At 39.0% G+C, this 15,705-nt stretch overlaps 1 protein-coding gene across 1 annotated transcript in view; it reads right to left on the reverse strand.

Moving 5' to 3' along the window:
* Nucleotides 1-15,705, reverse strand: part of LOC136864785 (phospholipid-transporting ATPase VD) — a 532,079-nt gene that overhangs the window by 111,416 nt on the left and 404,958 nt on the right. The window contains exon 14 of the mRNA XM_067142172.2: nt 3,294-3,448. Within this exon, the coding sequence (XP_066998273.2) occupies nt 3,294-3,448 (155 nt within the window). The remainder of the gene's footprint in view (nt 1-3,293; nt 3,449-15,705) is intronic.

The raw sequence follows: 15,705 nt of genomic DNA on the forward strand, positions 1-15,705 counted from the left end.
TTTTCCTTGCCACAGAAGCATACCAGAGCACTCTGGTGACACTTTGAGACACCAAGAACAGATTTCAATTAGAAATGTTTCCGGAAAAAATCAACAGATGTCACAAATGTCTCCAGTATGCGACCTTGCATCCCGGCGTACCAGTCTGCTTGTAGAGTCCTGGTCTAGCCGCTCGAGCACGTACCAGTCCGCTTACGGGTGCATAGGGGTTAAAAAAAAGGATGTATTCACAGTGCAAACAACTAATGTGCAAACTATCACGAGTCTTTTGTACAGTGTTGCCAGATTTTAGAAATGCCAAGAAGGGATACTTTCCAGCATACATATACTTAAGATTGGTAATGCACAAGGTTGACAGTTAAAATAAAACCTTTGTATAAATAATAAATAACACAATAATCTACAGTTCTCTATGTATGAAGTACTTATATTAATCTGGACTGTTGTTTGCTTAAAATAATAGCATATACTTTCAGAGCTTACTGTGTACATATTTATCACTGTACTTTGCATTTTAAAAGGTATTTTTTTCCATTCTCAGAATTTAAAAATTGCTTAAATACAAATTGTATTTAACTTTTACCAATAACTCATTATCAAGACTGCCTATGCTTACATTCCTTTCTTTTCTCCAAACCATATTTATCCAACTGAAAACTCTTTTTGAAGAGACATTAGAATAAAGTCTGGAAAATGCAAAGGAAACAATTTTCCATAACTATAGGTGGGCCAGCGTAAGGTTGCGCATGACAGCTGCGCACAATATTGGTCACACTGCAATGGCGCATGAAGCGATGTTGCCGCCGTAACAACAGCTGACTGCACGACACATGGGTCTTTAAAAACATGGGAGAAATGTTTTTAATGTCATCGCGATGATACACAATACAAATGAAATCTGCTGACAAAAATTGAACTTTCAACTCACCGATTATTCATCACACAAAAATTATACAAGATAAATACACTGCGAAGTTCTTATTATCGCGATGTTAGAAAACACGGAAGAAATCGGCCGACAAGGATCTCACTTCAAATACACCAATAAATGTTAGAATAATATACACCGGTGCTAACACAAAATGTTTCAAGTAAAATCTATAAAATTTACGAAAATTCAGAAACCTTATTTTCATACCTGATTCACAAAGGCAGAGGCTCGATACCCTCCAGTTCACTGCCATCACTACCGTTGCCTTCGTTGCCATTGTCAGCATCGTCCAGGCAGATCATCAACTCCTGAGAGTCACTGATGAAGCCATGTATTGCCATTGCCAAATTAATGAATGCTGCGACATGGCTAAATTTCTTCCTGCACAAAGCTGCATCCATTCAAGCAAAACTCTCCCGGAACAGTCCTTCCACTTCAGTAACTGTGAAGGACGTGTTATAAGTGCGTAAGTAATGTTTAACTTCACCCCAGACCGTACCAACTCAATGAGGTTGAAGTGACAGTAGTACGGTGGCAACCTAATAACCTCGTACCCTTGTTCCTTCGCTACCTCGTCGACTATTTTTCTTTTTTTTTTTTTGCTATTTGCTTTACATCGCACCGACACAGATAGGTTTTATAGCGACGATGGGACAGGAAAGGCCTAGGAATGGGAAGTAAGCGACCGTTGCCTTAATTAAGGTACACCCCCAGCATTTGCCTGGAGAGAAAATGGGAAACCAAGGAAAACCATCTTCAGGGCTGCCGACAGTGGAATTCTAACCCACTATCAGATGCGAGCTCACAGCTGCGCGCCCCTAACCGCACGACCAACTCGCCCAGTGTTGACTAATTTAGACATACACATATGCGCTGGGATATTTCTTTACTGCAGCCATTCCACTTACAGTTCTTTACGTGCATTGTCCATAACAATGACAGAAGGGACTTTGAGCTGTAAAAATCGTACTCGTGTCTTCGTATTGCATCAGCCTGGAAAGAATTAATTCCTGTTACAGGAGACAGCTTAATTCGTTTCTTTCCCGGAGTGCTGTGAAACAAGTCCCTACTATCAGCCCCGTTTTTGCTACTGCTATGTACCCCAGTCACTTTTTCCTTCTGTTCTTGGAGGCGAACACCTGTCTGAATGACAGTACGCTTTGAAAGCCCTAATGTTTGAGATATGCGATCCACAACATGATCTACAGGAACGGAGAGACGGCTATACAAACGTACGAATTTCGTCTCCCTCTCGTAAAACTCACGAGTTCTCTGCACTAATTTTAATGCCTGACTATTAAGGAACACTCCGCAGCTCAAAGGATTATCACTTCGCACTTCATGACTATGTTGTCATTTCCGAGACATTGCACTGCATTCGTTAAAATAAAATTTCACAATTATCTCACAATGAAAACAAAACTTTCATAAACGCGCGAATCACACCTGACCACGTGCTAGCGGCGACAGACAAAACAGCAACACTTCAATACAGTAGTCAAGCTACTTATAGATGGCATCACTATACTACCTATATTGCCAACAACAATCAACTGAAAATAGTTCGTATTAATTTTGTAGCTCGCTTAAACCTTATAATATCTTTTAAATGCTCTTATTTGTGTAAGCAAATAAAATATTATGAACACTATACAGAATTAAATACGAATTAACATGAATAAAATGCATAACTGTATGTGACATAAAAAGTAGTGGATTGGTGATTCTGACTGACGGGTGACGTTCTTCATTTCATTTTTGTAGTGGTACCAACATGACTTACAACTGTCAAGTGCAACCTTGTGCCAGCCCACCTATACGGAGCTTCAAGTTTAGAAAGAAACAGCATCCATTTTATGCCGGTTTCCTCCCAACAAAATCTTTATTTTGATTTATTTTAATGATAAACTTAATTAAGCTAGGTATTCTTCAAATGAAGCCTTTCTTTTTTTAAATCTGGAACTCTGACACAATTTGAGAGAGTGCAAAATCGCAAAAAAATTAAATGCTCATTATTCTGTAAATTAGATATGTGATGACATATATTTGTAATTATGAAAGAAGTTGCAATGTTACAGGGGATGACAAACATATTAATATGATAGTTTTCTAAATGCATGACATTTTGAATCACGCCTACATTCGAAGAGGGATGCAGGAATTTTATCTGGAAATGAGGGGATGTCCTGCCAAATCGGAACGTCTGGCAGCCTAGCTTGTGTATAAGGCAAATACACATGTAATGCAAGAAAAGGAAAATATCCACAGAACTAGTGAATGCCTAACATGGATGTCATATAACATGTATTATAACATCCCCTCAGGAATGATCCCACATTGCAATTTAAGACTAGAACCTCACCTACTGCCAAGGTCCTCATCCTAAGCTGCTCTTTAACCACCTTTACAATGTAAGCTTTCTGAAGTGGTGTCGATCGGCAGCACAGAACTGAGCTACAGTATCTGGTCAGCTCCAAGAATGGTTTTTGTAGGTTTGAACGTCGATCCAAGATGTACCTGCAAGAAATATACAAACTATTATTTTAAAAAATTGATTTAAATGACCTGGATTATTATTACTCATCATAGAAATATCAACATACTACAAACTAGCAGTCTGTAAAATGCCCTTAAAACATATGGTTGAAGTAAAGCATAAAAGCTCATGTACAACAGGAATTACAAGCAGATTTTCAAGCATCATCACATTTGGAATCATTATTAGAAAATTAAGAAATAGGAAGGACATTCATGAGCTAGAAGACGTTATTTATGGTTTGTAAACTTTTAGAAAGGGTACAAATTTATCACAAAACATTGTATCAAATACAGTAACATGCCAATAACAATATTAAAATATTTCTCAGTCTGATGAAAAAAAAAATAGGGGTTTTTTTTTTTTTTTTTTTTGCTAGTGGCTTTACGTCGCACAGACACAGATAGGTCTTATGGCGACGATGGGATAGGAAAGGCCTAGGAGTTGGAAGGAAGCGGCCGTGGCCTTAATTAAGGTACAGCCCCAACATTTGCCTGGTGTGAAAATGGGAAACCACAGAAAACCATCTTCAGGGCTGTTGACAGGGGGATTCGAACCCACTATCTCCCGGATGCAAGCTCACAGCCGCGCGCCTCTAACCCCACGGCCAACTCGCCCGGTCAAAAAATTATGTTAGAACTCGGCAACTCCAACTGAGACCCCGCAAGGAATGCGAACTTGGAATAACTCCCTCCTACCCTTCTGTCCATAGTCATGCACGACCAATAGTGTGTACAAGGGTGTGTCTCCTCACGAGCCAATAGAAGTGAACATCACCCAATGTTGCTGATTAGCGACTGCAATTCAGTGCTTGCCTAGGTCTCAAGGGAGACGTTTCCGTTATGTCAGCATTGAAGTGCTCTAGCTCCGTGCTTTGTCTATCACTGCGCACGGCTTGGCAACACCGAGCGTGAGCCAGGTCTAAACCAGGCATACCCACCATCCTCCCTCTGTCACTCCTACTGACGAAACTAGCGCTTACATTGCTCACATACCAGGGCCTTACTTCAACTTGTCGTGCTATAGCTTCAAACAGCGGATCATAGATATGCTTAATATTCATCTAGAGGGACTTACAGACTGCTGAAAGGCTAATATGTATGTATGTATGTATGTATGTATGTATATTTTCACAAAAAAACTTCCAATATTTTAGGATCTGTTAACAATATATGGTGTTTTCGTGGCCTGATTGATACACGTCTCTGTTTAGGAAGAAATGACATTCGGGAACAAATTTATATTTTTTAAACAGACCATCAAAAATGAGGGGGGTTTCTGAAAATTTTAAAGAAATATACAATGCTTTCACTAACTCACTTTCACATTTTTTCCCATTCTTTCACGCTACAATTTTACAGGTTTACTGATATGCCAGACTGCAAGTATCTTAGTACCACTGTATCCCCTTAAGATGGGGTTTCCATGCACAAGATCATTAACTTTTTTGCTGTACTTAAAACATTTTAAGAATCCTATAACTTTCCTGTTTTTCAACCAAAATACTTCATTTTTTATTTATTTTTCTACAAAAAGCCTGCTCATTCTCTAGTTTTCACTAACAATTCAAAATCAGTGCATTACCAATACATGACAGGCAGGAGGAAGAAGTCACTTTATGAGTGGTGTCTATTGTTTTTACCAAATTGTTTTGTCAAATAGGTTGCATGCTCAGTACAGTACAGTACAGTTGATAATGTTGAGAAAATTAAAATATTACCCTAAGTCACACGAATCAACATCTCAAAATTGGGCATCAAGCCATCCAAGCTTTTGATAAATGAATCTACCTTGGCCACAATATCCAACTAGGAAGGAACAACCAAATCACAGAAATTCTTCGAAGAACAGGACTGAGTTTGGTCGGCGTTCAGAAACAGTAGCGGCGATTGGGAATTAAAAGTGCTGGGGCAAAAAATATACCGACAACAAACAGTACCCAGGTTACGGGATATAGCAGATGGGTGGTGGGGGTTGGGGTTGTATGTATGTTCAGTCCTCAGCCCTAAGGCTGGTTGGATCCTCAACAGCTCCGCCATCAGCTGTCATAGATGGCCTAGGCATCACTGAAGAGGCGTACTAGGGAAATGAGGAGTGAGGTAGTTTCCCGTTGCTTTCCTCACCGAGCCAGAAATTGCTATTACATATCAGTCTGCCAAGCCTACTGAAATGCATGCACCAACCAGCCCTATGAGCAACATTTTACACCATTCATAGCAGGGACTGGCTGCAGAAGGAATGGCATTACTAGCATCGCTCATACCTTAGTCACTTTCATATTGTCAAAGCCAAGGATAAGACAGCGACAGATCAATGAAAGTAACAAAATTGCTCTAGCCAATACCAGAAGACATAGTGCAGTGTAAACACTAGGTCCTGCCAGCAAAGGCATGGGTTGGGGTTATATACATCAAAACTGAAGAAGCAAGCTACAAAATGATAAGTACCGGGCGAGTTGGCCGTGCGCGTAGAGGCGCGCGGCTGTGTAGCTTGCATCCGGGAGATAGTAGGTTCGAATCCCACTATCGGCAGCCCTGAAAATGGTTTTCCGTGGTTTCCCATTTTCACACCAGGCAAATGCTGGGGCTGTACCTTAATTAAGGCCACGGCCGCTTCCTTCCAACTCCTAGGCCTTTCCTATCCCATCGTCGCCATAAGACCTATCTGTGTTGGTGCGACGTAAAGCCCATAACCAAAAAAACAAATTATAAGTTTTTTGGTGCTCTCTGAGTAAATTTCGTCAGAGAGGTAAAGGTTGACAGTTTACCAATTTAAGTGCGGTAATAATAGTTTTTTTTTTAAGATTTTGATTCAATTTGTGATTTACTACACAATAAAACTTCCACCAAAGGAATAATATTATACGTTTATTACAATTAAATAGAAGTATGGTGTAATTATACAATTAAAATCATTTAGTATTTGACTACACACTAAGAAACTAAGAGACACTAAAGACTTCAAACTGATGAATGCGCGCGGCAAGCGGATGAATCATACCTCCGTAACTGCAAAACAAAACCCGACTAGTAAAGAAACAGAAAAAGACCTAGTAGAATTAAAAATTATAGAAAATTCACTATTTGATCGAACAGCTACTAAAGTAATGACTATAGACGAAAACATAAGGTTCCAAGACAAATCTACGTTATAAACCAAATCTGATATCTTGGAAGATGTGAGAAAACTAAGATCAGAAACAATGAAGAAATACTGGGCACTAAGAAAAGAACAACACACAGAAATGATCCATTCAACGTACCCCAAAGAGGGTGAAACAAAAGAAGAAAATACCCCTGTTACCCTTCCTCAAAGCATGTACAATGTCTACACTACTTGCTGTAGCGCTGTACAAATCGGTTAGCCGTGACAAACGACATTTTGTGCGTATTTCTGCTAATAATTTTGTTAACAATTGAAGAAAATAAAGGAAAGAATTAGCTGATAAAACAATAGGCTTTGTACAAATTGCTTTTTTAAATAATTCCTATAATTGCTAGTTTCAGCCGGCTAAAATGCGAACAAAATTGTAATATTTCCTACAAAAAGTACCCCCCCCCCCAAATCCCTTATCGTCGCTACTGTTTAAAAACCTTGGATTCGTCCTAACTACAAGGATATTCCAATTAGCCTGAAGACCAAGACATGCAACAAAAGCATCTTACCAGTTACAACTTATGATCCAGAGACTATGGCTCTAACAAAGGCAAGCACTTTAAAGCAACGCACACATGTTACAGAAAGACAGGTGCTGAGTATCAATCTTGGGGACAAAATTTGAGTGGAGAAAATACGAAGGAAAATGCAGGTGACAGATGTTCTAGAGAGAACTGTTAGATTTAAATGGCAATGGGTGAGACACGTGGCAAGACAAGACCCCAACACATGGATCCCAACGATTGCTCACTGGAAACTGTGGGAATACACGAAGAGTACTGATGAGATGGCTTGATGATGCAAAGAAGGTAGCAGGAACACAGTGGTATCAGGTGGCTAAAGATTGAAGAGACTGAAAATAATGGAAGAGGCCTACATTCAATAGTGGATGAAGGCTAAAAAGAAGAAATGTGATATACAGCACACAGCATTATTACTGGTTGTTTTCTCCTGATACTATAGTGTGGCACTCATTATCTACGAACAAATGCTATTAAGGGTATTTTTAATAGAATTATGGCCACACAAATGTTCAAAAGACAAATTTTTTGGTTAAATATTCACTGTGGTTATGGTGCAAATCAGTAAGAGATCAACATGCCTCAATGATGCAATATACACAATTTATTATGAATAAGTAAAAGAAGTAGGTTTACTACAAGCCCACCCCATATCCACATTATTGGAAACCGCAATGCCATCTCTAATAGGCAAGACCACCACTGCCTAGGATGAAGGAGGAGGGATTTTCATAGGGTGAGAGAAAGAACCATGACAGAAGAACAGAAGGCTTAGATACTATCAACAGTAACCCCTCTACCATGTTATAAAAGCTGAGGGCTAATATCCCACTCATTCAAAACAACAAATACAGTATTTGCAGAAAAATTAATGGAAATGAGTTTGAAAGATAAAAAGGATTTAACCATTAGCATGGAAACAGAAACTCAAACCAGGATATGGAATCTCCAGGTAACATGGCAGACAAGAGTAGCAGAGTTAGCACACACACTGCTGTTCTCAGGGGGAGAAGACGATGAGCAACATGGTAAAGGAGTCAGTCTCCTGCTTGCTCAGAAAACAAGGGAGAGACTACTGGACTGGTGTCCACTATCAGCAAGGACCAAAGAGCCATTATTCGCTTCTAGAATCAGACCAGCAACCATAGTGACCCAAGGTCAGAGAAGAGTATCAGGAGGAGGATGAGGTGTTCTATGGTGAACTAAACCAAATCATGGTCAAGGTGAAAAAGAAGAAAGACATTCAGGTTGGAAAGAAGACCTGAATGCCATAGCAGAATGGAACAACCAAGGCCTGGAGCATATCCCAGGAAGGGTTGGCATCAGCAGCAGGTATGACAGTCGACCTTCAGTGAACTTGGAAGCAGCTAAGAGCTTGTGACAGAAGATACCACATTTCTTTGCAAGAGCATCCATAAGGTAACCTCTGACTCTCCAGAGCCAGACAGACTGCTTTACGACCAGTAAGATCTGGTGCAACATGCTGCTTGTTATCACCTGCTCTATTCCTCATGATCTTGGCAATGAGGACGGCAATGAATCGATGCAGAGGAATCCATTGAGGACCGATAGATTAGTTGGAGGACCTTGAATTCACATATAACCTGTACTTTCTGGCAAATAATTTCAGACATGGAAGTAAAGTTAAACACTCTAAAAGTAGAAGCAGCAAATGCTCAGCTGAAGATAAGTCCCAAGACAACTACCGTATGTACTTGCATTATGCCCCCCCCCCCCCCCCCTCTCCCAGCAATTTCCCCACCCCACCTTCCAAAATTTTTAGGACATATTTTCTGAATCTTATTATTCTTGCATTTTCGTGTGCCAGGTAATTTCCACTAGCATCTTTGGCAAGAAAATGGGGACACCCTTTGCATCTAACAAGCCTATTTTCTGGATTCCAAACATCTATAAATACCCCTGCAAGCAAAAAGTCCAAGATCATTAACCATCCCTTCCAATTAGCTGCTACACTGGCCTGCCTGCAGCCAGGACCAGAGATAAGGAAACAAACAGCTGCATTGTCTCTTATAGCAGCAAGATGAGTGTGTTGTAAAGTGGTGTGCAAAATAAGATGAAAGAATAGTAATTATATTGTGCAGCTTAAACATACAGTTGTTTATTTTGAAGAAAAACATGGAATCAGTTGCGCAAGAAGAAAGTCTGGTGCAGAACCAACATTAATTCACTATTGGCAGGCTCAGAAAGAAGAATTCAAGAAAGCTAAATCCATGTCTCGATATTTTCGTGGCCTAACATGCGGAAAATTTCCAGAGGTCGAGAAAGAAGTGATTGACTATGTAGCGGAACTGGGAACTGACAGGACTGCTATATCGTATGAAATGATGCAGACAAAAGCAAAGGACATAGCAGAAAAACGTGGCATTAAAAGTGCACAATTTAAGGTGAGCATGGGATGGGCTGTTCATTTTATGCGGAGACAGGGACTTAGTCCGCAAAGACGAAGCATGCTGGCTCAGCGTTTACTGTGTGATTACACAGACAAAGTAATCGAATCTCATAAGTTTGGCATCAAACTTAAATGAGAAAATGGTTTTCTTCCTTCTCAAATTGAAACACGGACCAAACTCTCATTTATTTTGATATGCCATAAAGTATGACAAGTGTGTACAAATGGCGTGTCTAGCATATTCATTAAAATAACAGGAGCAGAGAAATTATGTTGTACCATCATACTGGCTGTTATGGCAGACTGTAGAAAACTACCACCCTTTGTCATTTTCAAACGAAAAACTCTGCTGAAGTGCGATCTTCCAGCTGGCATTGTCGTTCGAGTGCAGGAACAAGGATGGATGTCACCTGGTGTGTAATGATGATGATGATGATGATGTATGTTGTTTAAAGGGGCCTTAGATCTAGGTCATCGGCCCCTAATGGTATGAAATGAGACGAAATGGAATGACAATTTAAAAGTTCAAAATCATCCACTGACCAGAATTTAAAAAAAAGCGATGATGAAGAATGAATGGATGGACATGAATTTAAAACAATCAGTGGATCTGACCCAAAAACTATCATAAACAATAGTATTACTGACCAAGGGACTGCTTCTAAAGCACAATCCTGAACTGAGGATGCTTAATTTCTAAAGGGGTCCAAAATCCAGGTCAACGGCCCCTCATAATGGTACTTATCGCTAGTAAAGTAGAACCATGGTATTTGTCATGTTGCGATACTGATAAAAAGTAGCGTAGACTCACGGTTTTCCACACATTATGGTACTACTCACAAGTTTGTACTTCGCACAGGTTACGCAGACCTATGGTGTTTCTCACCTAATGGCGCCACTCATAGGCAACGCAAACCCATGGTGTTCCTCACCTAGGTGTACTAATCATAGGCGCCGGTATTCCCGTGGTGATCCTAATATAGTGGGTAGTAATCACAGGCAACGCACACCCACGGTGTCGCTGATATATTGGTACTAATCACAGGGAACGCCCAGACCCGTGGTACTAATCATGGGTACTGGAAAACCCATACAGACTCTCATTCCGTTGCTACTAATCACAAACCTATTGCGTACCTAACATACAGTAGTGGTACTACTCACATGTAAAGGCAACCCATGGTGTCCCCGCGTGATGGTACTAATCACAAGTAGTTTCATGGTTCTAATATAATCATCCCTTGGTTGCCCCTTTTAGTCGCCTCTTACAACAGGCAGGGTATACCGTGGGTGTATTCTTCGTCTGCACCCCCCACCCACAGGGGGTCTGGTGTAATGAATGACTGACTGAAAGTTGTGTGGGATCGGTGCCCTGGAGCTTTAGTTCATAAATAATCCATGCTTATTCTGGACACTCTTCGAGGACTTTTAGCAGAGCCCGTTAAATATGAGATGTCCTGTCTTAACACCATTCCCATCATAATACCAGGCGGACTAACATAAATTTTACGGTTGCTAGACATCTCAGTGAATGAGCTATTTGAAGATCATCTCTGCCGCTATTATGGGGAATGGATGGCATCTGGTTCCTTCAGACCAACAAAAAGAGGCAGCATTAAAAGACTCTGCATCAAGCAATTGTGCTCTTGGATTCTTTGAGCTTCTTTGAATCTTATCACGCAAGACACTGTCACCAAGAGCTTCAAGAAATAATAATAAAAATAATAATAATAATAATAATAATAATAATAATAATAATTAAAAAAGCCCCTTTCATCTACTTGCACAATTAAAAACAATGTGAACTGGTAGTATATCATGCTTGGAGACTAATTCACACTTGCTTTACATGGATTACAGTCCTTGAGTACAGAGGTGCATAAGTATGAACTTTATTGGCGAGCAATATATCCAGGACTACCGGTATTATGGTATGGGCAGTAATCTCCAACGATTCTGTTTCCATTGGCTGTACCTGAGAGAGCATTAAAGGTGCAGCAGAACGATTAGGAATTATATGGACTTCTCCACTTCATGAAGCAGCCATTATGTCCATTTTCCAGCAGGATAACTCCTACCCACAAACAAGATGGGCTTCCCTGAACTACATTTATGTTGTCAATACCTCCCGTCTTGTCCATTCTCCGGATTATTTGCCAAATGAATATATGTGAGATCGATCAGGACAGCAGCTTCAGCCATCATTACTATTAGGAGCCTAAAGCAGCAGTTGCAACAGCTACAAAAGGAAATTCTGCAACACAGCAAAACATATTTCATATTCCACATCAGACTGCACTAACACATGATTACATACCAAGTGTGGATATGATAATTTACATGTGGTGTTCTGACTAAAAAAATTCATCCCTTTGCCTCTGTAAAGGGTAATTCCATTTTGATGATTGCTTCTGACAAAGAGTCTATGATCTTCAAACCATGTTAGTTTGATGGGAAAGTTCTTGACATTCTGATTCCAGAGCAAGAGTCATGCTTGTGATGGATTTGACACAAAACCATACACATAAGAGTCTTGTATTCAGGTGATTGTAACTTAACATGCATAATTTAAAATATATATTCCTTTCTGAAATCTACAATGATTTAGCCTAACATACCCCAGTACAAATTCAAGAGATAGAACAGCCTACGGTTGGCAATTTTACACAGTGTTTTTTGTGGTAAGAAATCTTAGAAAACAGCAGTAACTATCACACAATACATGATATTTACCTGTAATGTCAAGGATGTATTTTCCATGACAGTACAAGTGTGAAACTTGCAATGATTATTGGACCATCTGAAATGAATATCTCAAAGAAACTCTACAGACACTGGAAGTGTGTACTGGAATGTAAGTTTCTTTTTGTGTGCATGTTGTACGAAAGGTTGGCGTTTGTGTCAGCGATTGGCCGCATGAATGGGTAAGTGTCTATGTGCCTTGTGTTGGCATGATGTGTATGTGGCTTGTAACCCAGCATGCCCTTATTGCAGGAATGTTTTGGCAGAATATTATTTTTTGCTTCTGGAATAATGTCAGGGCAGTATGCTCCTTTAAGTGAATTTTCCTTGGGGAAAAAAAATAAAAAACACACTACATTCCACTCTGAATATCTTTGGTTTGCAACATATAGGGTGGATAGATGTTTTCCACTTTGGCTTAGTTGCTAAATTAACTCTTCAGAGCTCCAATGTTTGTACCTTAGTTCAGTATTTGGATTGTACTTACTTTGCTGTTCTGTTATTCAGCAGTTTACACTTATGCTTATACCCAAATTGCTGTAAAGATTTATACACATTCTTGTTAATGTGCCTACAGAATTTACAGATGATAAACAACTTTATGGTTGTTCCTTTTATCAATCCATATCCATGTATCTCTCTATACTACCATCACAGGTCTTGTGCTACCATTTCAGCAATTTATTACAAAATTTATGGTGGTCGGTGAAAGTTCAACCTCAAAAAATTCAAATCGTAAGTTGGTGTCCTCGTCCCGAGATGGTGCAGCCCTGCAGGCACATGAGCTGCATGTACCATTTTAACAACATACCAGCCCTCCTGCCATTCGTAAATCTCTGGCAGTACAGAGAATCAAATCCAGGCCTACGAGGACGGCAGCTAATAATGTCAACCATTACACTACAGAGGTGGACAAAATTCAAATGAAAACAACAGATCAAGACTTCATAACTTTAAAATAATATGTTAAAACAACACTAATACAGAAAATGTATTATTATTATTATTATTATTATTATTATTATTATTATTATTATTATTATTATTATTATTATTATTATTATTATTATTATCATCTGAAGTTTTTAACTTGAATGTTGTCTATCTTCTTGTAAACTGTTGGAATTCATACTAAGGAGTGCTGGGTTAAATCAATGTACAAGTCAACAAGGAATATTTCCTTAGAATGATAAACAGTAAGTTACAAACAACATTTATACACAATCACAAGGAGCTGGCCTGACAACTGAGAGGCTCAGGAGTAGGTAATGGCATGTTTAATAGCAACCACAAACTTAACAATGTTGTGATTCATTTGTGGTTGCTATTAAAAATGCCATGTCCCTTATAATTATTTACCCCTGAGCCCCTCAATTGTTGGATAAAAATGTGAGACTAGCTTCGTCAAGACATAGGTGCTGCCATGGCATTTGGGATTAGGAGAGCAATATACCAACCAACGCACCCCATACTGACTAGGAGGGGAAAAAAAATTCTGAATTAATATGCACACTAACTTAAAAGACATAGTATTTTGGTTACGCCATCATTAACATACAAAATGACAATAATTCAAAATATATCTCAAAGGGCTATGCTTTACATTAACACCTTGAGCATTATTCAAACAGCCATGATTTCTGCTAAGAACTCGAGACATACCTCTTGGTAAAACTGTCTAATATAGTAGTTTGCATTACTTATAAAGCATAAACTTGTAAGACCTTCGAAGTCTTGGACTCTGAGCTGGGAAAGTCTTCATCAGAAATATAACTGTATGTTAAGTTCTCAGCCCGAAGGCTGGTTGGATCCTCAACAGCTCCACTATTAGCTGTCATAGATTGGCCTAGGCCGAACTAGAGAAATGAGGAGCAAGGTAGTTTCCCGTTCTTTCCTCACTGAGCCAGAAGTTGCTATTACATATCAGTCTGCCAAGCCCACTGAAATGCATGCATCAACTGACCCTGTGAGCAACATTTTCACACCATTCATAGCAGGGACTGGCTGCATAAGGAATGGCATTACTAGCACCACTCATACCTCAGTCACTTTTATATTGTCAAAGCCAAGGATAAGACAGACAGATCAATGGTAATTATGTAGTTTAAAGCTATACCAACTCTTTATTTAAAGCAGAAACTTTTAGCCATAGGCTCATCTTGGTAGTTTGATATTCCTTCCTCAATTTCTTCACTTCTATTACCGGTACTTCATTTGCAAAGCTGAATGATTTTTTAATGATTTTCTCATTTCTATTTAGAAAGTTCTTATTTTAAAAATATGTTGAAATAATACATTAAAAAAGAGCTCTCTGAAAAGAAATATTATCTAGGAAAATTTGGCACAGATGTGTATATCTGTTTTTCTTCAAAGTCCATACTGATATAGACATGTCTCTTGATGTAGGCTATTTCTCTTGTTCCTCTTTATCTTCCACTACATGCTTCCTTTCCACACCCATACAAATTTTTAACAAGACATACATTCCACTATCATCCAACACTTTTGTTAATGAATTTACCTTTCAACACCTGCTTTTTCTCAAACAAATGTTGTTACTAAGCTGATGTAAGATTTAAAAATGATAGGTCACACGGGTGATTAATAGAAAACAGGGTTTTTCACTTCTCAGTAACTAAGTAGGAAACGATACCAGTCTTTTGAGCCAACACAGCACCAGCTTTCACAGTATGATCTTTGTTATGAGCATCCTCAACCTCCTTCAAGCCCACGATCATCTTGAAATAGCTGCTGCTTAGCACAGGGTAAATAACGTCCACATCTAGCAAGGTAAAAAATTAAGTTAGCAGTGAATATTATTTTGATCATAAAGCCCTAAATGAAACCATTTTTTAAAGTATGATTCTTACTAATGCACAGTCATTTTTCAAAAATGATTACTGTTCTAGTCCTAGAGCCATACAATTACTTTATAAAGGAAAAGGAGATATTTCTTGAGGTAAGGACACAGAAACACACACAAGTAAATACATAATGAAAATGTAAATATTTTGATGTGAAAACCTAACCAGAAAGAGCCAAAGAACAGACATGAAGTAAAAACGAACCTATGGCATGTGTTTCATATGGTATATGCCAGTCAGAAGCTGGTGTACTAATGGCAGGGAATGGTGCTGCGAGATACCGTCTACCAGTGAAGTATTCATCAAAGGAGTCATTGCAAAAGCACAAATGAGTGAAGTTATTATAATATTTAGACCACTTCTGCTCTCCCCTGAAGTTCAGTATGAGCACATGCTGCTCGATTCGGTGAATGGATGGAACAGTGCTGGAGATATATAATAATAATTAAAAGATGATTTAAGCTGAAAAAAAAAAAAAAAAACAGGTATTTTTTTTTTTGCTGCTAAGACAGCAGACTTGATTACAAAAGCCAAGCAATAAGGCT

This window comes from Anabrus simplex, chromosome 2 (assembly GCF_040414725.1).
Source record: "Anabrus simplex isolate iqAnaSimp1 chromosome 2, ASM4041472v1, whole genome shotgun sequence".
NCBI lineage: Eukaryota > Metazoa > Arthropoda > Insecta > Orthoptera > Tettigoniidae > Anabrus > Anabrus simplex.